Source organism: Tauraco erythrolophus, chromosome 7 (assembly GCF_009769465.1).
Source record: "Tauraco erythrolophus isolate bTauEry1 chromosome 7, bTauEry1.pri, whole genome shotgun sequence".
Classification (NCBI taxonomy): domain Eukaryota; kingdom Metazoa; phylum Chordata; class Aves; order Musophagiformes; family Musophagidae; genus Tauraco; species Tauraco erythrolophus.
The window spans coordinates 63,642,257-63,663,710 of record NC_141471.1 but is presented as its reverse complement, the minus strand read 5'-3'; the positions used below and the strand labels follow the sequence as shown (position 1 = coordinate 63,663,710).

Sequence of the window (21,454 nt, the reverse complement as noted above, 5' to 3'; positions counted from 1 at the left end):
CAAACTTTAGCCAGACATTTATTTGCATTTCTGCATGAGTGTTTTAGAAAATATAATTATTTCTGTGGCAGTCAGGCGACTTTCCCAGAGGAAAACCTATTTAGTTCTGGATTCCTCATTGGCAAGCTGAGCATCTTGACAGAGAACCCCGAATACTCACTGATCCTCTGGAAGGACTAGATGGTCCCACAGGTCCTGGCAGTCCAGGGGGTCCTGGCAGGCCAGGGGGTCCTGGCAATCCCTCACCAGGATCACCCTAAAACAGGAATGAAAAGAAATCAGTGAGGATTTGATCACATAAATGCAGAGGAGGGTTTTTCAGCACTAGCTGCAATCTGTGTGGATCTCTAGTCACAAGAAACAACAAAAGTGTCTGCTTACACGATGTGAGCAGAGCTGAACTTTGTTCATTCTAAGACAAACTCCCAAGACACATGATCCTCACACCAGCAAGGGAAGAAAGGGCTTTTCCTTTTCTAACTTCTGCAATGCACTTGCAGATGTACGAGCACCATTAGCAGTGTCAGACTGTGTGTATTTCTTGTCAGAATTACAGTTTACTGTGGATCTTGCATTTTTAGGGTACATTATACGACCCCTCCAATAAACACAAAGTGTGGTCACATCATGGTACTCAGTAACTAAATTACTTCATTTTATTGCTACCTTCTGTAGCTCTTTTTCCAATACCACCACGTCATGGTTATTCTTCTATGTGTTGACCTTTATCTACTGCCAACACAATGGAAGGTCCGTTCAGAACCATGTCATTTTCTCTCATAATTACTGCCATCTCTTCTTCTTTGGCTTTCTTATATCATCTCTGATATTTTGCTGAGGTTAGTTTGAAGTGCTTCTGCTTAATATATTTACAGCTTTTATTAAATTCTCTGCTCGACCTGGCATTTTTCACTCAAGTCAAGAAGTTGAGGTTCTGCCTCAACTTTTTTAATCTTAAATTGGAAGTCTTTTGTAATGTATCTTTTCATTCTCTTTCTTATTTCATCTTTTCATTTCCTTTCATCTATGTGCCTTTTTCTGGAGAACTCCCTAAGCAGGATTTGGCCCATCTTGCACCAGGAGGAGAGAAACCAGACAGGTTGCACTGGGCTTTCTTAAAGGGACAGAAGACAGAGACATAACTGGCACTGTCAGCCAGCCCCTACTGACCTGCACCTTACCCTCTAGCCTGCCAATTTGTTATCTGGGCTTAGGAGCATTTTAATTTATGTTCTCTAAATTCACAAATTCGGTCACATAGCAGGAAACACTGAATTTCACCTGCCTCTTGGTCACTTGCTCTTTACGGTTGAGAATTCATTAGATAAATATATTCATTCATTTCTTTGTTCCCTGTGGCTTTCTCAAACCGTTTCTATAGTGATTCTTCAGTCATGTTCACAGAGAATGTGTTTAATTAATTGGGGGCTATTTTCACTGTCTGCCAGCGTGATCATTTACAGACACTCTTCATTCATTTTAACATATTCTTTGCTTTTTTCCAGTGGTTGTTACATTAGCTCCTGTCCGTGTTTTGTTCTTGTTTCCACGCATTTCTTCTACTTCATGTGTACTACAAGGAAGAAAAAACCTCCAGCTCTCACACTGGGATCACAGTCGTGTCTAGGAAGCCTAACTGTACCCATTCCCAAGGCACATCTCATGGCTGTGTCTCCGCACTGAACAAGGAGCACCGTGAAAAAGCGACAGCCAGCTCCCCACTCTCCATTGATGTGCAGCATCCCATTTATTCCCACCTTTCGATTTCCAATGAGAGGAACCAGAAACAGGCAGGTGGATCCTGTTACTGTTCCTCAAATACAAATATTATTACGCTGAAAAAGTGCTGACTGTCTTTAGACAGCCTAACTGGTTTGAATTTTTTCTGTGTGCACACAGATCGATTCTTCAAGCTTTGTTCACCCTACCAGCATCATGAGTCGTAGGAAATCACACTGATTGGGATAATGAAATAATTTTCTGGGCAACTAATAATTTAAAAAAACTTCACACGTGTGAAAGAGGATCAGAGCAGTGTCTTCTTGTATGTCCTGCTTTCTGCTGCAGGAATTGGGTCTGGTTAAAGTATCGCTATCGGAGATGGGGTGAAGAGTGGGGAGGAATGGAGACATAAAGTGGAGAGAAAGAGACTCCTGGCTCAAATCCACCAAACTGCCCTTTGCTGATCTGAGACTGCTTAGAGGCTTCCGAAATGAGGCTCTGAAATGCCTCTACAGAGCACCTGTAATGCCTGTTGCCAACTGATTTAATGTCTTACTGATAATCTGCCTTCCCAGTCCATGTTTCCTGAAAAGCCTGTATCCATCCACCCACTGCAGCACTCCAGTGCCGAGCTATCCCACCGTGTCTCTGTAACCCCAGAGGCGAGAGCCCTATAACTGTGCATGGACTTCCAAGTCCTCCTGTTTGTGCCCCACGTGCCTGGTTTTGTGAGCGTCTACCTGGGATGGGTCCCAGACACGCTGCTTTCACCAGAGGAGTGCAAGAGTGTCCCCCATCATGCTGTACCCGAGATGTTTCCTAAGTGCCCGACACGCTTTCGCTTCTCTTCAGCTTATGGTAACCCCTTGCCCATCGCATCTTTCTATTGCAACAGACAGATTGTTCAGCTGGACGGAGAGACGGGGAGTTGCCGTGCAGTCTCGTGACCTGATACCTGTACTGGAGACTAATTTTAACTTTGAAATGATTCTGGACCCTTTCAAACTGAATCCGAGTACGCAAGCTCTATATGGGTTACGTCTGTGAATTTATGAAGCCTGAATTGTTTTGGTAAACAGATGAAATGAATTATTAATTTGGCACTTGGAGGAGCTGGCTGAATGCCCATTTTGTGTACAACGTGTGCTCTAATGATGGATTAACCCACCAGAGCTCACTTCAGCTCAGAAGCGACACAAGTTGTTACTGCAAATGGTTTAGCTCTTATTTCAATTATGTTCATTTCATAAGGGCAATATGATCAGACTGACTCTGTTAAACCACTTAGCCAGCGGGATACGTTGCACAGAGCTGTTATATATATATAAAATATATATATAAAATTGACTTTTCTTTATTGAGTGTTAAATGTATGTTCCTTAGTTCATCCGTGAAAGCCCAACTTTCTGTATTGCTGAAGCATATTCTTATTCTTGAAGAATCCTTATGATTCTGCTATGACGTCCTTCATGCAGATCCACGGGTGAACAGCAGGATGTTTAAATTCTTCCTGTCATCCCCTATTCTTATTTTTTTTCTCTCAGAGTGTACCAAATTAACACAGGTCCAAGCAGAAATGGTATCTGATTCATTGTTGGTTATTAACTGGACACATACTTTTTCACCTTTTACGCCTGCTTTTCCTTTCAGTCCTGGCAATCCCTGAAGTCCATTTTTACCCTAAAAGGAAATAAATTTTTTAATTAGATGTTACCTTCTATGCAGGTTAAACAGGCTCTACACTTAGCAGCAGAGACTGATCATAAGAGTGCTGGATCCTAACTCTTGGTTTGTGCAGTGGAAGGAGAGATGGGATTTACACCTCTACGCAGCTGGCAGTGCACAAAATGTGCCTCTCACCACATCTACTCTGCCCACAACAAAGTGGCAGTGCAACCTCTTTGGGGGATACAGATGGAAACACTTGGCAGGCTGCGTTTGGATTTGACAGGATGTCAACTGGACCACACAGCACTGATGACAAATATTTTGAAAACTATAATGTTCCACCAGAACGTATAGCAACAGCTGTCCAAAAAGAAGTCCTCTTCAAATTTTCTCTTAGCCATTTACTTAGATAAGAGGTAAGAAAGTCTTCATTTATTCCAAAGGTGCCAAATATGTTGAGTGCACCAAATCGTATCATTGGCATCAGCCTCCTCCCACCTTCCACTGAAATCCTTTTTTGCCTTGACCCACCTGAAAATACTCAGTTCCTACCAAGTAGGATGCTTCCTGAGGACATGCACCTGACAGGGAATGTGTGGTACTACAGAGCATTTCACCCCATCTTCCATTCTAAACTTCACCAGTCAAACTAATCCCAACTACCCTTTCTATATATGTTCTATATATGTTCATCTACCTACACATAACACACATATGCTCCTCCTATAGAGGCTTGATCCTTAACTGGAAAGAACTCCCACCAGCTTTAAAGTCAGCACTATTATAATGTGATGGTATTTATGAATTCAAAGGGCAAATAAATTCTGTTTTCCCTAATGGCTTTTTGGGAATCTGGAGAGCTGTGATTATGGACACTACTGCACCAGTCTTAGGGCTGTACTATTTTTAAAGATGAGTTATATAAACTCATTGTGGAGAAAAATGTATCTGCAAGACTAAAAGGTTTTTTTTTTCTCCTATCATTGTTTTTCCTGTAGAGTAACTGGTCTCAAGTTCAACAAAAAGTGGCAAACACGTGCATATTAATTTTATTGCTGAATGAAGCCCCATCAACCCAATAGTAAAGTTGCACAGGTATATGCAAGATGGGAACCCAGCTGCACATGGACAAAACGGTATTTATAAGAAATACAGGACAACGGTTCATTTCATAAGATATAACAAAATCTCTGTGATTTGGGAAATAGGATTGTTTCACAAGAATTTGTTTACAAGGACAAAACAATTGCTTTTGAAGCATTTGAATTACTTTTGAAGAACTTTCTATAAGACATTTCCCCATTATTTTGGTTTCGTATCATTTTCTCTGAAAATATTCTTCTTGAAAGTGGTCAAAATTCTGTTCATGGAGGAAATGCAAACCTCTTGTCCATAAACTCCCTACGGACACGTAACCTGAGCTTAGGCTAAATATTTGCAAAAGGAGTCACGTTTCTCTGAACTTTCCAATGTCCGCAGGCAGCATTCATGCAGGACCTGAATAACACATCTTGTGAATGCCTACTAAATTATTTTTTTTTGGTATTTTAAAACATACCAGCTTCATTTGAGGCTCACCCGCAGGGGGCAGGAGCAGGCAGGAAGTTGGCAGCAGCGGTGCACGGCCGTACAGAAAAGGAGGAGCAGGCATGGTGATGATGACAGCCTCTGGGTGAGAAGGTCTCAAAGAGGGGAAAGATGCACCAAGTGGCAGCAACAGATGATGAGTAAGGACACAAAGCAAAGCACCAACAGAGGCCAGACACGTGACCGCCGGGCGATACCTCACCACGGAGGACGCGTATGCAATCTGTTGTGGTGAACTGACCCGCAGATGGGAGTCATCTGGAGAAGGGAGGAAGGAGCAACACAGGAAGATGACAGCAAATGTGACAGAACAGAGGGGAAAACAGGAATGCAGAAAAAGGAAAGCAGGAAGGATGAAGCAGAAGGTGCAGCTGAATTACTGCACAAGAGTTGAGGGGTGAGAGCTGCATCTGGCAACCTCATAGTAGCTGAGGTCAGGAGCAGACACAGCAGCATGTGTCTGTGAAGGGTCAATGAAGCACTGTGTCTTGTGCTGGAAGAGGTCTGGGTCTGAGCATGTTCTCTTTTTGAAGTTCCTCTCTGCAAAAAAGCCAACCTCACGAGAGCTGATCTCCTGGTGCAGCCGCTTATGGCATGACATGCCTCTTCCCTTCTTTGCTACTGGGAAATCATAAATTTCTCTTAGGAACCTGGCTCTCCCTCTCTTGGAAACCTGAGGGAGTCAACTGCAGCCCCAGAGCTGCCTTCTAAAGAGAGCACGTGGAGAAAGTACTTTGCTGCTTAAGCTTCAATGTGGCCGAGTCTCTGATAAAAAAGGATTTGGGTTTTTTTTTCTTCAGTTAACCAAAATATATACACAAAAGGGTACTGACGGGTAACTCGTTTTTACCAGGAATGCCCTAAAATAAAACACCTTTGTTAGAAAGGCAAATAAAACATTGTAACAAAGAAGCAACAAAAGAGAAAAGTGGTTAACTATAGCTTGATTTGTCGTGCAGTGAAAAAATAGTAAACAAGAACTGTAACAAACGCTGTGTCACGGTGGGATCTCGTTTGCACCTCTGTTTAACTGGATACATCTCGTGCTGACGGTTCGGAAGGATATCAAGTGGGAAACATCCTGGATACAGAGAGGCCACTGAAGGAGGCATGTGAGTTGTGAAGCCTGGGAGCTTTGGACACGTTCAAACGTGGCAGGTGGGAGGCTGGTGCAGCACTGCGAAGGCTGCCCAAAGTGGTGGTGGAATTACTACTCTAAGACCAGCATGTTGGCACATCAGCTGTTTGCCTTGTGCTTTCTGGTGGTCGTCTCCCAGCAGGCCCTCGTACAGCCGCTGACACATGTGCAAAGCAGATAAGACAGTCCTGAGTTGACCTGGTGGGGCTAAAACCCAATCTTGTAGAGGTATAATTGGTGACGGTGTGCGAGGCTGTGGAGTTTCAGCCCTTTATGAACGTGTCATAAATTACTATTATGCTTTCCAAAAGATATGCATTCTTTCAATAGGCACAAAATACTCACAGGCTGACCATGTTGTCCAAGTTTCCCTGGAAGTCCAGGAGGTCCTTGATCTTTTTTCTCCATGTCTTCTACTCCTGACCTTCCTGGAGATCCTGTAGGCCCCTCCTCTCCTTCCTGACCTTTCTGGCCCTGAGTAATCAAAATGTGAAATATAAAAAATGTGTTGCATTACTTTTTCCATTTTTCTTGCTCTTATTCCCCCCTCTCTTTCCTCTCTCCTCAAAGCCCTGCTCTGTTCAATGAAGTCAGAAACCTGTTAGGCACCACACAAACATTATACTCCATTCAGCAAAGGCAGTCCATATTAGAGATAACTAATGCGAGTACAAATAAATTGCTCACTGAGCTGGAAAAAATGAGAGCTGGTTAACTAGATGCAAATGAACATGGTCTGATTTCATATCTGCAGAAATCTGCACAGTCTAAATCAATAATGTAGGTTTGAAAAAGATCAGTTTCACAGACTCAGTCTGTCTGGGAGAAAATAATGAAAGTCAAAAAAAGAGATGTTTAAGGAGGCTTTAGCCAACGCCCCTGACATCTGCAGCTCCAACAAAAGAGGGTTATATACCCAGCCTGGTAAAAAAGAAAAGTGATAGAAGATGAAATGAGGAAACTGATAGCAAAGAGTAAAAATGGACAACAAGCAAAAGCTAAAAACTGCTAAGCATCAGTATTTGGTCCAGAGAAAGTAAGAATAATAAAAAGAAAATTTAAATACACCAGGAACAAAACAAACCCTTTCAGCAGTGAAGCTCAGACACTAATCCATATTTCAATTAAAATCCAGCATACGGGATGGAACATTTAAGTCATTTTCGTGTCATATTTTGAAACAAGCACTAGGATTTACTCACATTTTATAGGAGCAACAAAATATTTTATGTCCCATTGGTAGCTAATGAAACTAGGAAGGATGCAATACAGTAACTACCCAAGCATTTTAAAGTCAGCAGGATGACAGCTTTCAGCTGTTAGCTGACTTTTTAAGGATCTTTCTGGGTTTTGTAACCACAAAAGTTCCCAAAGACCAGAGATTTATTAATCTGGTCTCATTAGAGATTTTTTTCCCATTGGGAAAAGTGTCAGAAGAGAACCTAGGTAACTAAGTTGTGGGTAAGATCATAACTTGCGTGAGATGATAGGATTGTTGACACAGGTTGTCAGAGTACTGAAGGAGCCAGAGGATGTTACAGCAGGATCCCTCTCGATCATCTACCAAAGATCTTGGGAGTATGGGGAGGTTCCTGCTGACTGGAGTTTGCTGATGATACCAAACTGGGAGGTGCTGTTGACTCTCTTGAGGGGCAGGAGGCCTTGCAGTGGGATCTGGACAGACTGGAGCACTGGGCAATCATTGATGGCATGAAATTGTTAAACAACAAGCCGAAATGCCGGATTCTGCACCTGGGAAGGAGTAAAGCTGAGCACAAGTCTAAACTGGGAGAGGAGTGGCTGAAGAGCAGCCCTGCAAAGGGGTCTGGGGGTGCTGGTGGCCAGGAGGCTCAGTACGAGCCAGCAGCAAGCCCCAGCAGCCGAGGGGGCAAACCGCATCCTGGGGGACATCAAACACAGCACAAGCAGACGGTCAGAAGAGGTGATGATCCCGCTGTGTTTAGCGTTGGTGCGGCCTCACCTGGAGTGTCGTGTGTGGTTCTGGGCCCCATAGTCTAAGAAGGATGTGGCCCCACAATCTAAGGAGGATGTGAAGGTCCGTGAATGTGTCCAGTGAAGGGCAACAAAGCTGGAGAAAGGGCTGGAAGGAGTATCCTCTGAGAAGCAGCTGAGGACTTTGGAGTTGTCTAGTTTGGAGAGAAGGAGGCTGAGGGGGAACCTCATTGCTCTCTCCAGCTTCCTGAGGAGGGGAAGTGGAGAGGGAGATGCTGATGTCCCTGGGATCCAGTGCCAGGACATGTGGGAATGGTTCAAAGCTGCATCAGGGGAGCTTCAGACTTGACACAAGGAAGCATTTCTTTACCAAGAGGGCAGTCAAACTCTGCAACAGCTTCCTAAGGAGGTGGTTGGTGCCCCAAGCCCGGCAGTGTTTAAGAGGCATTGGACAACACCCTTGATAACATGCTCTAACTTGGTCAGCCTTGAATTGGTCAGGGAATTGGACTAGATGATTGTTGCAGGGATGAAATTTAAATCAAAATTAAATTAATTTTAATTTAAAATTAATTAAGGATTAAATCCACTTTCCAACTGAAACAGTCTATTCTATTCTATTCTAAAATCAAAGTGTGAACTTAATGCTAAATCAGCATGTTTTTGTCTGATGAACAGGTCACAATTTTCTGTCTTATGTGTGCTTGATAACAGTAACACTGTTGATCCAGTTTCAGCAAATTTTCCTGAGGAGCATTTGTCTGAGTTCTACACAACATTGAAAAAAAAAAAAAAAGCTGTGCCTAATCACTGTCAGCCATATTAATTGGATTACAAATTGCATGACTGGTACATAACTTGTACATAATTTGCATAACTTGCACAATGGTAAACTTACAGGAGATTGGACCAGTTTTCAATGCAGTAACAAACTGTTTTTATTATTATTTTCTACAAGATTGTTCATTAGCATATTGTATAACCATCTTGGGTACCTATGTAGTAAAAAGGACGTGGAAATTGCAGTAAGTTCAAGAAAAAACTTGTAAAGATGAGTAAGTAGCAAAACTACCTGTTACAATAGATTTGAGCTTTTTGTGTCACTTAAAGCAAGACTGGATTTTTATTTAAGAAAAATAGCCCCAAACTGAAGGAAAAAAAAAAAAAAGAAGATTGTAAGAACAATAGTTCATCTTGACATTAAAATTGCTGCTTTTAAAAAATGTGAATGCAGGCCTGAAAATGTTAGAGGAATCATATCTGGAAGTCCTTCAATAAATATTAAAGCCTCTTGTATGTCAGCTCCAACGGATGATCCTCCGTCACCATTTGCTCTAATTTACTACAACGAGCACAGAAACGCCAGAAGACCCTGTAAGGAGCAACCCTAAACATTTTAATAAAACATGCAACAGAGAACATGAGAATAAAAATTGTTTTTCTTGATGCTGTACGCTCTCTGGCAAACAGAAGCAGTCACAACTGACCGCGGCTCCAAGCAATACAGAGAAAAATCTGTGGGGGCTGTTGGATCGGGAATGTTAATTAACAAAAATGTACTGCTACCTGATTATTTTGAAATACGTCAGCAAGCAGGGCAAGTGTTTGAGCAGCTGGAGCTCCCAGGATTCCAAATGAGGGGCACACGTAATTTTGATGTGCAGAATCACATGGAATTCAGGTTGCACCTCACCTTACAAACGCAGTAGGCACAGTATCTTTCAAAGCCCAGTTGCAGCCTTCCAGTATTTAAAGGGACCTACAGGAAAGCTGGAGAAGGACTTTTTACAAGGGCGTGTAGTGATAGGACAAGGGGCAATGGCTTTAAACTGAAAGAGGGGAGATTTAGATTAGATATAAGGAAGAAATTCTTCCCTCTGAGGGTGGTGAGGCACTGGCACAGGTTGCCCAGAGAAGTTGTAGATGCCCCATCCCTGGAAGTGTTCAAGGCCAGGTTGGATGGGGCTTTGGGCAACCTGGTGTAGTGGAGGGTTTCCCTGCCCATGGCAGGGGGGTTGGAACCAGATGATCTTTGAGGTCCCTTCCAACCCAAACCATTCTATGACTCTATGATTCTATGATCTCACCAGAGAGGATGACTCTGCTACATACAGCACGGCCACCCCAGCCGGGGTTTCCAGTGCCTGCGGCTGTGCAGGCTGCAGTACTCCCTGTTTAGGAGTGAAAAGGGCTGCCCTTCTTCTTAACACTGCATGACCCTCAAAGCAGGGACAGCTACAAGGGATTGGACAAGAAGTGACTTTGAAAATGTGACTATTCTCAAGGCTTTGCATGTAATTTCTGGTTATTCCTGGTCCTGGCAGAATTGAATTGCCAATTAAATCACAGCCCATCTTTGTCAGAGTTTCCTCTGCTCAGTAGTGTACAAGTCACTTCTTGGTGGCACACACGCTTTCTAGAATCTTTTTCTATCAGAAAGGAATTCCTGCTTGGACACTTACAGCAAGACAGCCTGACCAGGATTTTTGGAAGGCATCTCTGGCAGGTGAAAGATGCCCAGATATTGCCTCTCTAGAGTACTTCAAAAAACCACGCAGGCAGTCTCGAGAGAAGCCAGGCACGGCTGCAAGCAGTGTATTCTGCCCTGGCACAGACACGAGTAACGCAAGGACCCCAGACAACTCTTCTGACTGGCCTCAACTTTGATCCTTTATAAAGCCATCTAGGAGTGGAAAGGTTGTTCAGTCTTAATTTATTAGTCAAAGCATCTTTTTATCGATCCTATATTCCATGTCTTGACAAGGGAATGACTGTGTAGATTGCACTGGTCATTCCCTTGCCAAGATATGGAGTACAGGATCAGCTTCTCTCAGATGCCCAATTCAAGTAAGACTGGGTTTATAATGGGATAAGCTGCATAAACTATAAATTTTCAGATTAGTCTGTGGGCAACTAGAAGAAAAGCACCAATACACGTTTTAGGCATGGATTCCTCCAGAGTTTAGTGTGTTTTCGTGTTAATCTTCTGTTTGGATCAACTGGTAACAAAGCACTGTGATAATGAAGTGCTTCTTTGCACTTGGTACTTCCCACAGAAGCACTTGGTGAGCACTCAAAGGGTGTAATTTTAAATCTGTTTATACGCCACATTTCTGAGAAGGAAGCAGGACTTTGAGCTCCAAGGCAGTTACTGTGAGTAAGCCCAAGATCCCTGCTTCTAGGGAATAAAAACTGTGGACTTTGATGGTGAGGATTTATGTTGGTCATTTTCTTTGTTTCTCACTTTCTTAAATGCAAAATGAAAAAATGCAAAACTGAAAGGACAAATTCGTTTTGTTAGTCAAAAATCCGAAGCCCATCTCAATGGTTATAGATCCCGACTTCTGCATAGTGTCAGTGCTTTCCAGTCTGATGTCATGCAAAGACATTCAAGAATTTAAAAAGTAACTTCCGTTTTGGCATGCTGCTAAGATGGAACAGATAAAGGTACCAGCTCAGAAAAGCACTTGAAATTCGTATGTTTTCCTGCTCTTGGGACAAAAAGATAAGACGTGATAAACCCATTATACAGACCTCCTCTCTGCTTGCTCCTGGCGAAACACTAGCACCAGAGCCAACTTCTTCTCTTAAGATTTTCTGTGTGACAGTGGTAGACTCACTGTTGTCTTGTCCAGTTTCCGTGACAGCTGAATCTAAATAAAACAATCAGTCATTAAGGAGAGACAGAGCAAAACAAAACCCCCCCAGAGGTATTTATCAGAGCACAGATGCTGCAAGTTGTACGAAAAAATAACCTATTTAGATGATGATGAAAATACATTCCAAAGATTAATATTAGTAATTTTATAACTCTGAAAATCTTAAAGGAAACGAAAAAAAAAAGAGAAAAGTGAGAATAAAATTACAAAACAAGTGTTTATTTTAAGGACGAAATCTGTATTGCATCATCATCTTTGCCTCAAGCTCTAGTCTAACGGTTGCTTGTTTTTAATCTATATAACAAAAAATAAGAATATAAACCAGGTACGTACGAAATTTAAATAGGAACATTGGTTTTGGCCTTATTAAAATGAGTAGCTTTACTTTCCTTTTTCCAGGAGCGCTCTGAAGTTGTCTCCCTAGTGGAGGACGGGATTCCTCAGCGCATTATGCCCTGCTCGTACCACTCTGCTGCCGACACTTGCCCGCAGGCAAGGAGATTCATGTCCTTCGCAGGGAGCAGAAGTAGGTTCTGGTCGCTTATTCAGCGGTGGGATTCAGTTCTACACGAAAGGCCACCAAATTAAACACTCATCTTACATCCCTTTTAAAGGTGCCACATGGCTTTAGAGCCAGTTGCACTATTTGCAGAGGTGTGTCTTCAGAGGTGCCATGCTTCCCACCGACTTGAGCAGAATGGAGAGGACTCTTCTCCTTTCATCTGCTCTCCCTAACACTTGCACTTTACTGGAGTGTTGAGTATCACAACAGCAGCTCCTCAGGTCAGCTTCTTGGTTTTATTAAATTCTTGTGAGTTTGGTTTTTTTTGTACACAGGGAAACGACAGACTCAGACGTAGAAAATGTAAATGACACCCCCGCCCCCCCCCAAAAAAAAAAAAAAAAAAAAGAGGCAGTGCCTTGTTCTTTAAGTTTAGGTGCTTCAGAGGTTTCTTCTGATCTGTGATTTCCAGAGAAAATGTTTTCTTCCAAATAAGACAATATAGTTGGGGGGGCTTCCACTGGCTCAGCCAACATATCTTCAGGCTAAAAAAGAAAACATAAAACCCCAAAGAACTCCTTAGAGAAAAGGTTTATAACATATTTTAAAGTACATATCAGTAGATTGCCTTCCTCAAAGGATAGTAATCAGAATGGCCACAATTATGAAGCAAAACAGAAATCCAGATCTTTCCCACTTAATATCTTGCCAGTATCTGTCCTTACTCTTATGCTGTCCTTAGAAACATTAACTGCTCTCATAAAAGCTGAAATTTATTAATGGCCAATACACACACTCTCTTTCAGTTCCAAGTTTTTAATTCATTTCACCTTCTATTTAATTTTCCTTCTTTCCAGCACACATCTGGTTTCTGCTCATCAGCAGACGTCGCACTACTTTGGTCAAGCTCTAGACAAAAATGAGCACAATATCCTTGAACTCCATTCCCCGAAAACCAAGCAGAGAACACTTGGCAAACCCAGAGAGAGGTAGAAAACCTCAAGGAATGTAAAGTTCTCACTGCAGCTCCAAGAGCCCAGAGCTGGCTGGTACCCCCCTTCCCCAGGCGGGCTGGGGGTGGGCGAGAGGTGGCCATTTCCATCAGCTGGTATCAGCTGTAGGCAGGAATGGAATGAGCCCACTCCCGACCGGAATTAGAGACCTGGGAAAGCGTTGTCTCAGGGTAGGGAGGAGATTACTTCATGTAAACCTGCACTTGCTGCTTAAATAACATTTAAAAGTGATCATGTTGTCATGGTGAGCTGGAGCAGACTTTCTGGGCCAAACATCCTGGTCCTGAACCAGGTCAAGGTGTGCAAAATGGCATTACCGGGCACGCTGAAACAGCTCCTGCGTTGTCAGCAAAAGGAAGAGAGGTCACATCATTGGCATGATTTTTATCCCACTGCATCTGTTTCCTTATAAGAGAGGAAAAGCTTCAAGATACTCCCTGTTATTAAGAAACATATTGAAAATAGGTTTCATGGCTCCATTTGAAGGGGAAAGGAAATCTTTCCCACGGTGGGCCGGATCTGATCCCCACTACAGTGGGGGACAAAACTTCCTTCACTTGATTTCAGTTGCATTTACTCTACTTGAGAAAGAAACTCATGCATGTTTCCTCTGCTCTTACTTCTCTTACAACTCCATACCTTGCTCTTGACATTCTGTGTAGGAATATTCCAATTAATCTTTAGAGACCAATAAACCTTTTCATGCAGCCTGTTTATCTGAGCACCAGCAAACTTACAGTGTTAAGCCAGTCATGTGTTACTGGGATTTGTGTTCTACAATTTTAATAAGACTGAGTCTTGGCTACTTTGAGAACGGAGGACCGATTTCCCCCTTGAAATGCAATGTCCAGTGACTTCCCTCTCCTGCTGCAGAATAACCAATGCTTCACACGAACAGCAGAAAATAATTCACACAATTCAGAATGTGCCCAATTATACAGTCTACAAAGCATTCCTGATGCTTTTTTCTCATGAAGAAGATAAATTGAGCAACAGCAGGACAAAGATTTAAGTGCCTAATTTTGAAAAATAATTTTTAAAAGCTATAAAATTGAAACCCGCTCCTCACACAGTATTAGTAAATATCCCAAATCTAACTCTCTGCACTAGAAAACAATGGGAACAATAGAGGTATTTCCTTGAAGATAGTAGAAAAACAACATAAACCTCACACTATGCTCATAAGAATGTAAACTTGATAGGTAATAGTGATTACCTGCCTGCTAGAATTGTAAGAATTAGGATAATGAAAAAAGTACATTTGTAATTTAGTGAAGCGATTGGGAAAAAAAAAACAACAACACAACAAAATCTCTTGAAATAATCCCGGTCAGTTTAGAGATGAAGACGTATCTGTGGAATAAAGAAGTAGTATCTAATAACCAGGCACAAAGGCTAGTAGTGATCGGCAGCAGCCAACGGAGTCAGAAGGATGTGCCCAGTAAAAGGTGGTTATCCTCTAATTATCCACAGGTACTCCCCGAGAGGGAAACGGAGTAGGAGATCACAGGTGGGCGTAGCGACCTCTCCTGCCCACCGAAATTAAAGCAGCACGCGGACTGCCCGCAGCAGTCTTCCTCCCAGAGCTGTGTTAGTGTGTCTATACACACATACACAGGGCACTATTTGTGCAGGTACAGATGCTCAGAAGCCAGTGGAGCTCTGAGAAGCACTAAGTCCCTTTGGTTTCTCAACTTCAGCTCCTGATGAGCAGGAGGACACTACACAGAGGATGGTCAGTTACAATCTCGCCCCTGGAGGGGACTGAACTCAGAAGAACTACCTAAAACCGGCGTTATAGAAGGTTATTCCTGCCTCTGTGCATAAAACCAGGCTCAGCGTATTCTACTCTCCCACCCACCTCAAAAGGTTCCATCAGAAGAGAATGCTTCTTGGCAAACTCACAGGTATTGTTTTCTCCACATTTTCTGTCCTCTGGTGATAAGGAAAAGACTTTCTGTGAAACTCCTTGTAGTTTAGGCTGCTTCTTTGACAGTTCTTAGCACACATACCTACGCAGGCCCCAGTTCAGACACTGAGGATTTTCCTCCACCAGGAAAGGTCCAGAACACACGTGAAATGCCTTGAACACTCGTGAACAAGCAATGAAAATTGCTGTTCCCTCCTTTTCCTTTCTGGCAGTGCCTTTCTGACATACAGAGTAGTTCAGGCTATATATTTCTGATGATCCCTATAGCTAAGACAAGTCAAGGCCAGTTTTTGGCTGAATAATCAATTAGCAGAGAATCCACAGAAAAATTTTTGATGGAGAGACACCTCTTCGACAAAGGTTAAACACACCTTTTTAGCTGATTCACAAGGGCCAATAAATGGAAATATTCCACCCAGCAGAAAAATACAAATCAGAATACACACCACCCACACTGCTAAGTGTCTTCATTTTGAGATTGCGTTTTCGAGGATGACCTTTGACTTGGCTCATTCCAGCTCAGCATAGCAATTTAATGCAAAGTGCTGAGCTGGAGACTTCGTTCAGCCATTTTTTAGAGTAGAAGATAAATAAAAACTTTCTCCGAAACATCCGTCAGTGGCTGTACTGATTGTTAAATTGTCATTTGTTTCCCTGCCTCGTTTAATTTTTCTAAAGAATAAACCCCTTAAAACTCCACGGGCGGTCGCTCTGGAAGGCATACAAATCCCGTGAGTCTTGTGCATTTAGACATTTCTAATTTGGCAACAGCATTAAGCATTTTGCTAAAGGAGAATACATATTTATTGACATGCTGGTATGGCATCTTAGAAAAAAACCATGTGTGTGATCCAAGGAAATACTTTCACATGAAGTTCTCACATTTTGAAGAAAACAGTCCTTTACTGGTCTTCCAGGCTGAGGATTAGTTGGCTCAGAAAGCGGAGCATCATCATCCAGTCTGCAACTGGCTCATACAAAGAGTTACTGTGCTAGTAACTGGGACTGTACACAGACACAATGAAGATTGTTTCTACACAGTCCAAGAAATGGACAATTTGCCACCAAAGAAGTGTCTATAGAACAAAAATGAGCTATGAAGAGGCCTCTTTCTTTCTTGTTTTCTAAGGGTGGTGACCTGCCATACGTACCTGTTTGCTTTATTACTGACATTGCGATGTAGTGCTTCAGAGAAAAGTGTCTGTGTACTTAAAGCCTGGTTCGGTTTCCCAGACAACATTGAAAATGGTTTAACAAGAAAATTAAAACAACATCAAAACTGACAATAATTTGTGGAGAAGTTAAAATAAAGTAAGAGAAAGTATTGCAGCTGAACGGAAAAATGTCATTGATGAGCAAGCGTGTCTTTGAAAGGCGTGCCAGGAAAAGGTAACTTTGCCTCTTTAGTTATGACAACCACAACTTCATCGTTACTAAACAATAAATTATATTCTGTAATACTTTTCCTGTGACATTTTTCCTTCTGGGCTTTGATTCTAGCTTAATTGTGGAATTCAAGTTAACTGCAGGCAACCTCTAGGTCCTCTGAAGAAGGTGTGACATCGCTGTATTACTGTGACATTGTCAGATCATGAAATAACATGTGGCACTCAAGACTGATCTCATATGTTTGGAAAATCAAAGGAAAACATCACATTTTTACTCCCTGGGAGTGGTATATAATGATGAACAATAGCTAGTACACTTTTAGGTCCCTGTTCACGTAAATCAGAGATGCGGTACTAATTTTTTAGCAATATAACAATAACATATGCTCATTAAAACAGAATTTTCCTACCTTTTCTACTCTGCAACAGTGAATAATGTGCTGAGATTATGCTGAGAAACAACATTCTTGTGTGCTGGTTCTGGCTGGGATGGAGTTCGTTCTCTCCCCAGCAGCTGGTGTGGGGCTGTGGTTGGGATCTGTGCTGCCAACAGGGTCGGAGCACAGGGATGGTTCCGTCACTGCTGAGCAGCGCTGACACAGAGTCGGGGCCTTTTCTGCCTCTCAGCCCACCCCACCGGCCAGGAGGCTGGGGGGGCACGAGGAGCTGGGAGGGGGCACAGCTGGGACAGCTGACCCCAACTCACCACAGGGCTGTTCCACACCGTGTGACGCCACGCTCAGCACGCAAAGCTGGGGCAGGAAGGAGGAAGGGGAGGATGTTCGGAGCGATGGCATTTGCCTTCTCAAGTCACCGTTACGTGTGATGGAGCCCTGCTTTCCTGGAGATGGCTGAACACCAGCCTGCCCATGGGAAGGGGTGGGTGGGGTCCTGGTTTTGCTTTGCTCCCATGTGCGGCTTTTGCTTTACTTATGAAACTGTCTTTGTCTCAACCCACGAGTTTTCCCACTTTTACACTTCTGATTCTGTCCCCACCCCACCCAGGGAAGGAGTGAGCAAGTGGTTGGGTGGGGCTTAAGTGCTGGCTGGGGTTAAACTACAACATCTTGCAAAAGGAGGAATAAAAGCCAAAAATTCTATTGTTGCTGTGTGTAATTTTGAACAGTGTAGTAATTATGAAGATTATTAAGCAGAAACTTAAAGCAATAGCTAAAAGAAGCGACTATTTTTTCTGTATAGACTAGAGAAGTTAGACATCTTTCCTGAATTAGCTGCGGTTATATCCAAATGAGAAAAAGTGAAAGCACAATGAGATTTCTTGGGTTAAATTTTGTGGTGTGATGCAAAATAGAGAGGAGTCATCAAGGCACCAGGTGATTTTGCTGCTATTCAGAACTCCAGCTGGCTGTAGAAACAAAAGACAAGAATCTCCTGAAACTCAGCAAAGTAAAACGTTAAGTCCTGCATCCGGGGAGGAATCGCCTCGTGCAGCAGGGCTGGCTGGGGGCCAAGTGGCTGGAAAGGAGCTTTGCAGGAAAGGATGCTGGTAGACAAGTGGAAGAAAAGCCAGCAACATGCCCTTCCAGCAGAGGTGGCCAGCAGCAGCCTGGTCTGCATCAGGAGTGTCACCAGCAGGCTGAGGGGGGTGATCCTTCTGTATTGAGCAATGGTGAGATCCCCATCTGGAGTACTGTGAACGGGTCTGGGCTCACCGGTACCCGGACATATTGGACCAAGCCCATCAAAGGACCATCATTAAGACTTTTGACCCATGAGAGGAAGATAAGAGAGCGAGGACTGCCTCAAGATGAGAAGGCTCAGACCAATCTTATCCATGTGTAAGTCCTGATAGAAAGGAGTAAAGAATACAGAGCCAGGCCCTTCTCAGCAGTAGCCAGCGAAGGGAAAAGTGACAATGGACACAATTCAACATACCAGAAAATCTCATTCTGTATCAGAAAAAACCTACACTGGAACAAAAAGGCAGTGGAGTCTCCATCCTTGAGGAAACCCAGAACCCACTGGCACTGAGCAACCTGGTCATTGAGCAACCTGCTGTACCTGACTCTGCTGTGAGAAGGGAGCTGGATAGGACAATCTTCAGAGGTCCCTTTCAAACACAGCTGGCCTGTCATTCTGTGAAAAGCATGAGGCAGGCCAAAAAGAGTTTAATAAACTATATGCAAAAGGCGTAAAAATTAATAATAAATCTCTTTTCAAACAGATCAGGAGCAGGAAGCCAGATGAATACACAATTAAGTTGCAAAAAGAGTGCTCAGAGAATTTCAAGCCATAGCAGAATAAAACTTTTTTGTGTTCATATTGACCATGAAAGAGTTAAAATTTCTGCAGAAGGAATATTCTTGGGAAACTCAGCAGAGGCTATGTCTAAAACTGAAGTCTTTGTAAGAAAAGGGTAGGAAACACACCAGCTAAGTGCATGGCAACAAATCATCCGAACCAAACAGTATTCATCCACGAGTTCTGAAGGATCCAACGATGAAAGAGCTGAAGTATGTGCAATATCAGGGAAATGTGAACACGGTCTCTGCAATTTCTCACAAACCTACTGGTTTTCTCTAAAGGAATCAACAAGAGCTTGGATAAAAGAAGAATGCTTGATATAAGCTGGATGGAAAGCTTCATTGTGAGGAACGGACTGGGACTTTTCAGCCTGGCACAAAAAGGGAGGGGGAACACGATGTGATAGGAATCTCTAAAATCACTAATGTTACGGTAAGGAACGACTGCTTACTCTGTAACACTCTACTCCGCAGAGTAACCACCAACGAGAGCTGCAGTTAGCGTGTTCGGAAGGGCAAGCAAAAGGTGAAACTCCTTCACAAAACATGTCACTAAATAAGCTAAGGAACTCTGCAGCAGGAAGCTGAGGATGGTGAAATTCTCATGGAGTAAAAAAAATTCAAGGGCAAAACACTCAGCTGACGTCCACTAAACACAAACAGATACACTCCGGCTCAAGCGTTTCCTGAGATGGAAATTGTTGCAGAGTAGGAGCATTCCCATTAAGTGCCATATTTAAATTCCTGATCTGTTAGTATACTCTTCCCAAAGTACTGGTTGCTGATTGTTGTCAAATACACCAAATTTTGATCTGGCACAGGGCCATCGTTCTTATGGCTGGGTTCATGTTGTTCTCACAGGTGCCTTTGGAAGTTGCCACGTACGAAAAACTAGTGACAAAATCCAGACCTTGCTATCTAAAAAAGTAATGTTAAACCAGAAAATTAAACCAAATAAACCAAATACACTTACCCTTCTGGGAAGATGAGGAGGTGCAAGGACTTCTTGTGTCTCAGAAATGTCATCATGTTCTTGAACGCTGCCGTTGCCACTGGTGTCCCCCGAAGCCTGTGCAAAACCCAATCAGGACAGCAAGTTCATAAAAGTCAGGAAAAAAAAGGTATGACCTCCAAGGAACTGGCTACTTCAATGCAGAAAAAAGTTTTGGTTGTTGGTGGGTTTTTGTTTGTTTGTTTTGCTGTTTGTTTTCTTTTTTTTCAGTTGGTGAAGCTAAAGTCATTCTGATGTTATTTCGGTACTTACAGTATTTCATGAAAACGACCCTTCAGAAAAATAAAAGTCATAGTTCATTTTCTCAAAAGTGTTATAGACAAAATAAAATGATGCTGTTTGAAAAAATCACAGTTTTAGGGGTTGTGTAGTCAAAAAAACAGATTCCTCCACACAGACAGTTTTAACTACGATACTATCTTCCCAAGAGGAAATATTGCATTTAGTCTTGTGAAAAATGTCGAATGGCAAACGCCTTTGAAACCTCTGAGGCACCGATAACAAAGGGGTGTTTATAAGAATACTCACATAAGGATCATCATCTTCACAATGATCTTCAGAAGCCCTTGGGTCAGGTTTGATTGTCAGATGTTGAATTGAGCCCTACATGAAACAACAAAACCAGTTTAAGGAAGCAGTATTTTAACTAGCACGTGTGAAGGGAGGGTGGGAATCAAATAAATCAACAAAAAAACCCACCAAACTTTGTCCTGATTTGCTTGGAAAACCTGAAGCATAAAATTTCCTGATAACAAAGCCAGTTTAAAAATGTAAATATGTTCTTATGTTTTCCTTTTGCAAGATATGGAAAAATGGAAGCTGCCAGAAGACAACAACTATGGTGTCCCAATGACAATACAATTGCTGAAGGATCTAGTCCTGGATCACATCCTGGCATCCGTAAAGCACTGTCTGCTTTTTCTAGCTAAGTGCATTGCAGCTCCGAAAATGGCATGTGAAAATCCCTAAACATGGAGACAAAGGGTAGGAAGGAAATAGCAGTAAGTGATGAAGTAGGTCAGGAGAAACCAGCTTAAAACTTTTCAAAGCGGAACGGAGATGGATTTTCCGATAACGAACATTTCGTTTTTCAGAGTTACAAACTGCACTCCTCAGTGTGACATGCTGAAGGAGCAGCAACAATTTCATTTTAAACATTTAAGTTTTGTTTCTCAGATTAGAAAGACTCCAAGAGTTCCAAGGAACACGTGGGAGACGTTTCCCTGTTCGGAGGTCTCACAGAGCGAGGGTGATGCACGCGTAGGACAATCAGATGGGTATTCGGATCAAGAATCATCTTACCCAACACGCATGACCTGCCTCTTCCTGTGGTGCTGACTGCATATTCTGCTTCTCTGCTTTTCTATTTTCTGCAGAGAAGAGCCTGAAGAAGCTGCCAGATTCAGTCTTTATCTCTAGGCAGACACAGAACACTTCTTAGTCCAGTGACTTCTCCTCAAAGAGCCAGAATGTTCACGCCGTGCAACGGTGCTGAGTAATGCCGCAGGCACCCAGTGGATCTGCTCACCCAGGGGTACAGAGCCCGAGTCTCCGAAAGGAAAACCCCCAACGACTGCTGAGGTGAGAAAAGTGCTGTGTTTTTCATACTTAACGCCAC

General features: G+C 42.7%; 1 protein-coding gene across 2 annotated transcripts in view; it reads right to left on the bottom strand.

Annotated features, from left to right (window-relative positions):
• The window catches only part of COL15A1 (collagen type XV alpha 1 chain), a 130,553-nt gene that overhangs the window by 70,163 nt on the left and 38,936 nt on the right, over positions 1 to 21,454 (bottom strand). The window contains exons 4-11 of one of the 2 annotated variants that reach the window (XM_086614931.1): positions 20,365 to 20,439; positions 19,798 to 19,893; positions 12,648 to 12,774; positions 11,603 to 11,721; positions 6,461 to 6,589; positions 5,811 to 5,837; positions 3,340 to 3,402; positions 161 to 256 (exon numbers count right to left, since the gene is read on the bottom strand). In XM_086614931.1, the coding sequence (XP_086471057.1) occupies positions 161 to 256; positions 3,340 to 3,402; positions 5,811 to 5,837; positions 6,461 to 6,589; positions 11,603 to 11,721; positions 12,648 to 12,774; positions 19,798 to 19,893; positions 20,365 to 20,439 (732 nt within the window). The remainder of the gene's footprint in view (positions 1 to 160; positions 257 to 3,339; positions 3,403 to 5,810; positions 5,838 to 6,460; positions 6,590 to 11,602; positions 11,722 to 12,647; positions 12,775 to 19,797; positions 19,894 to 20,364; positions 20,440 to 21,454) is intronic. The other variant, XM_086614932.1, reaches the window with a different exon arrangement.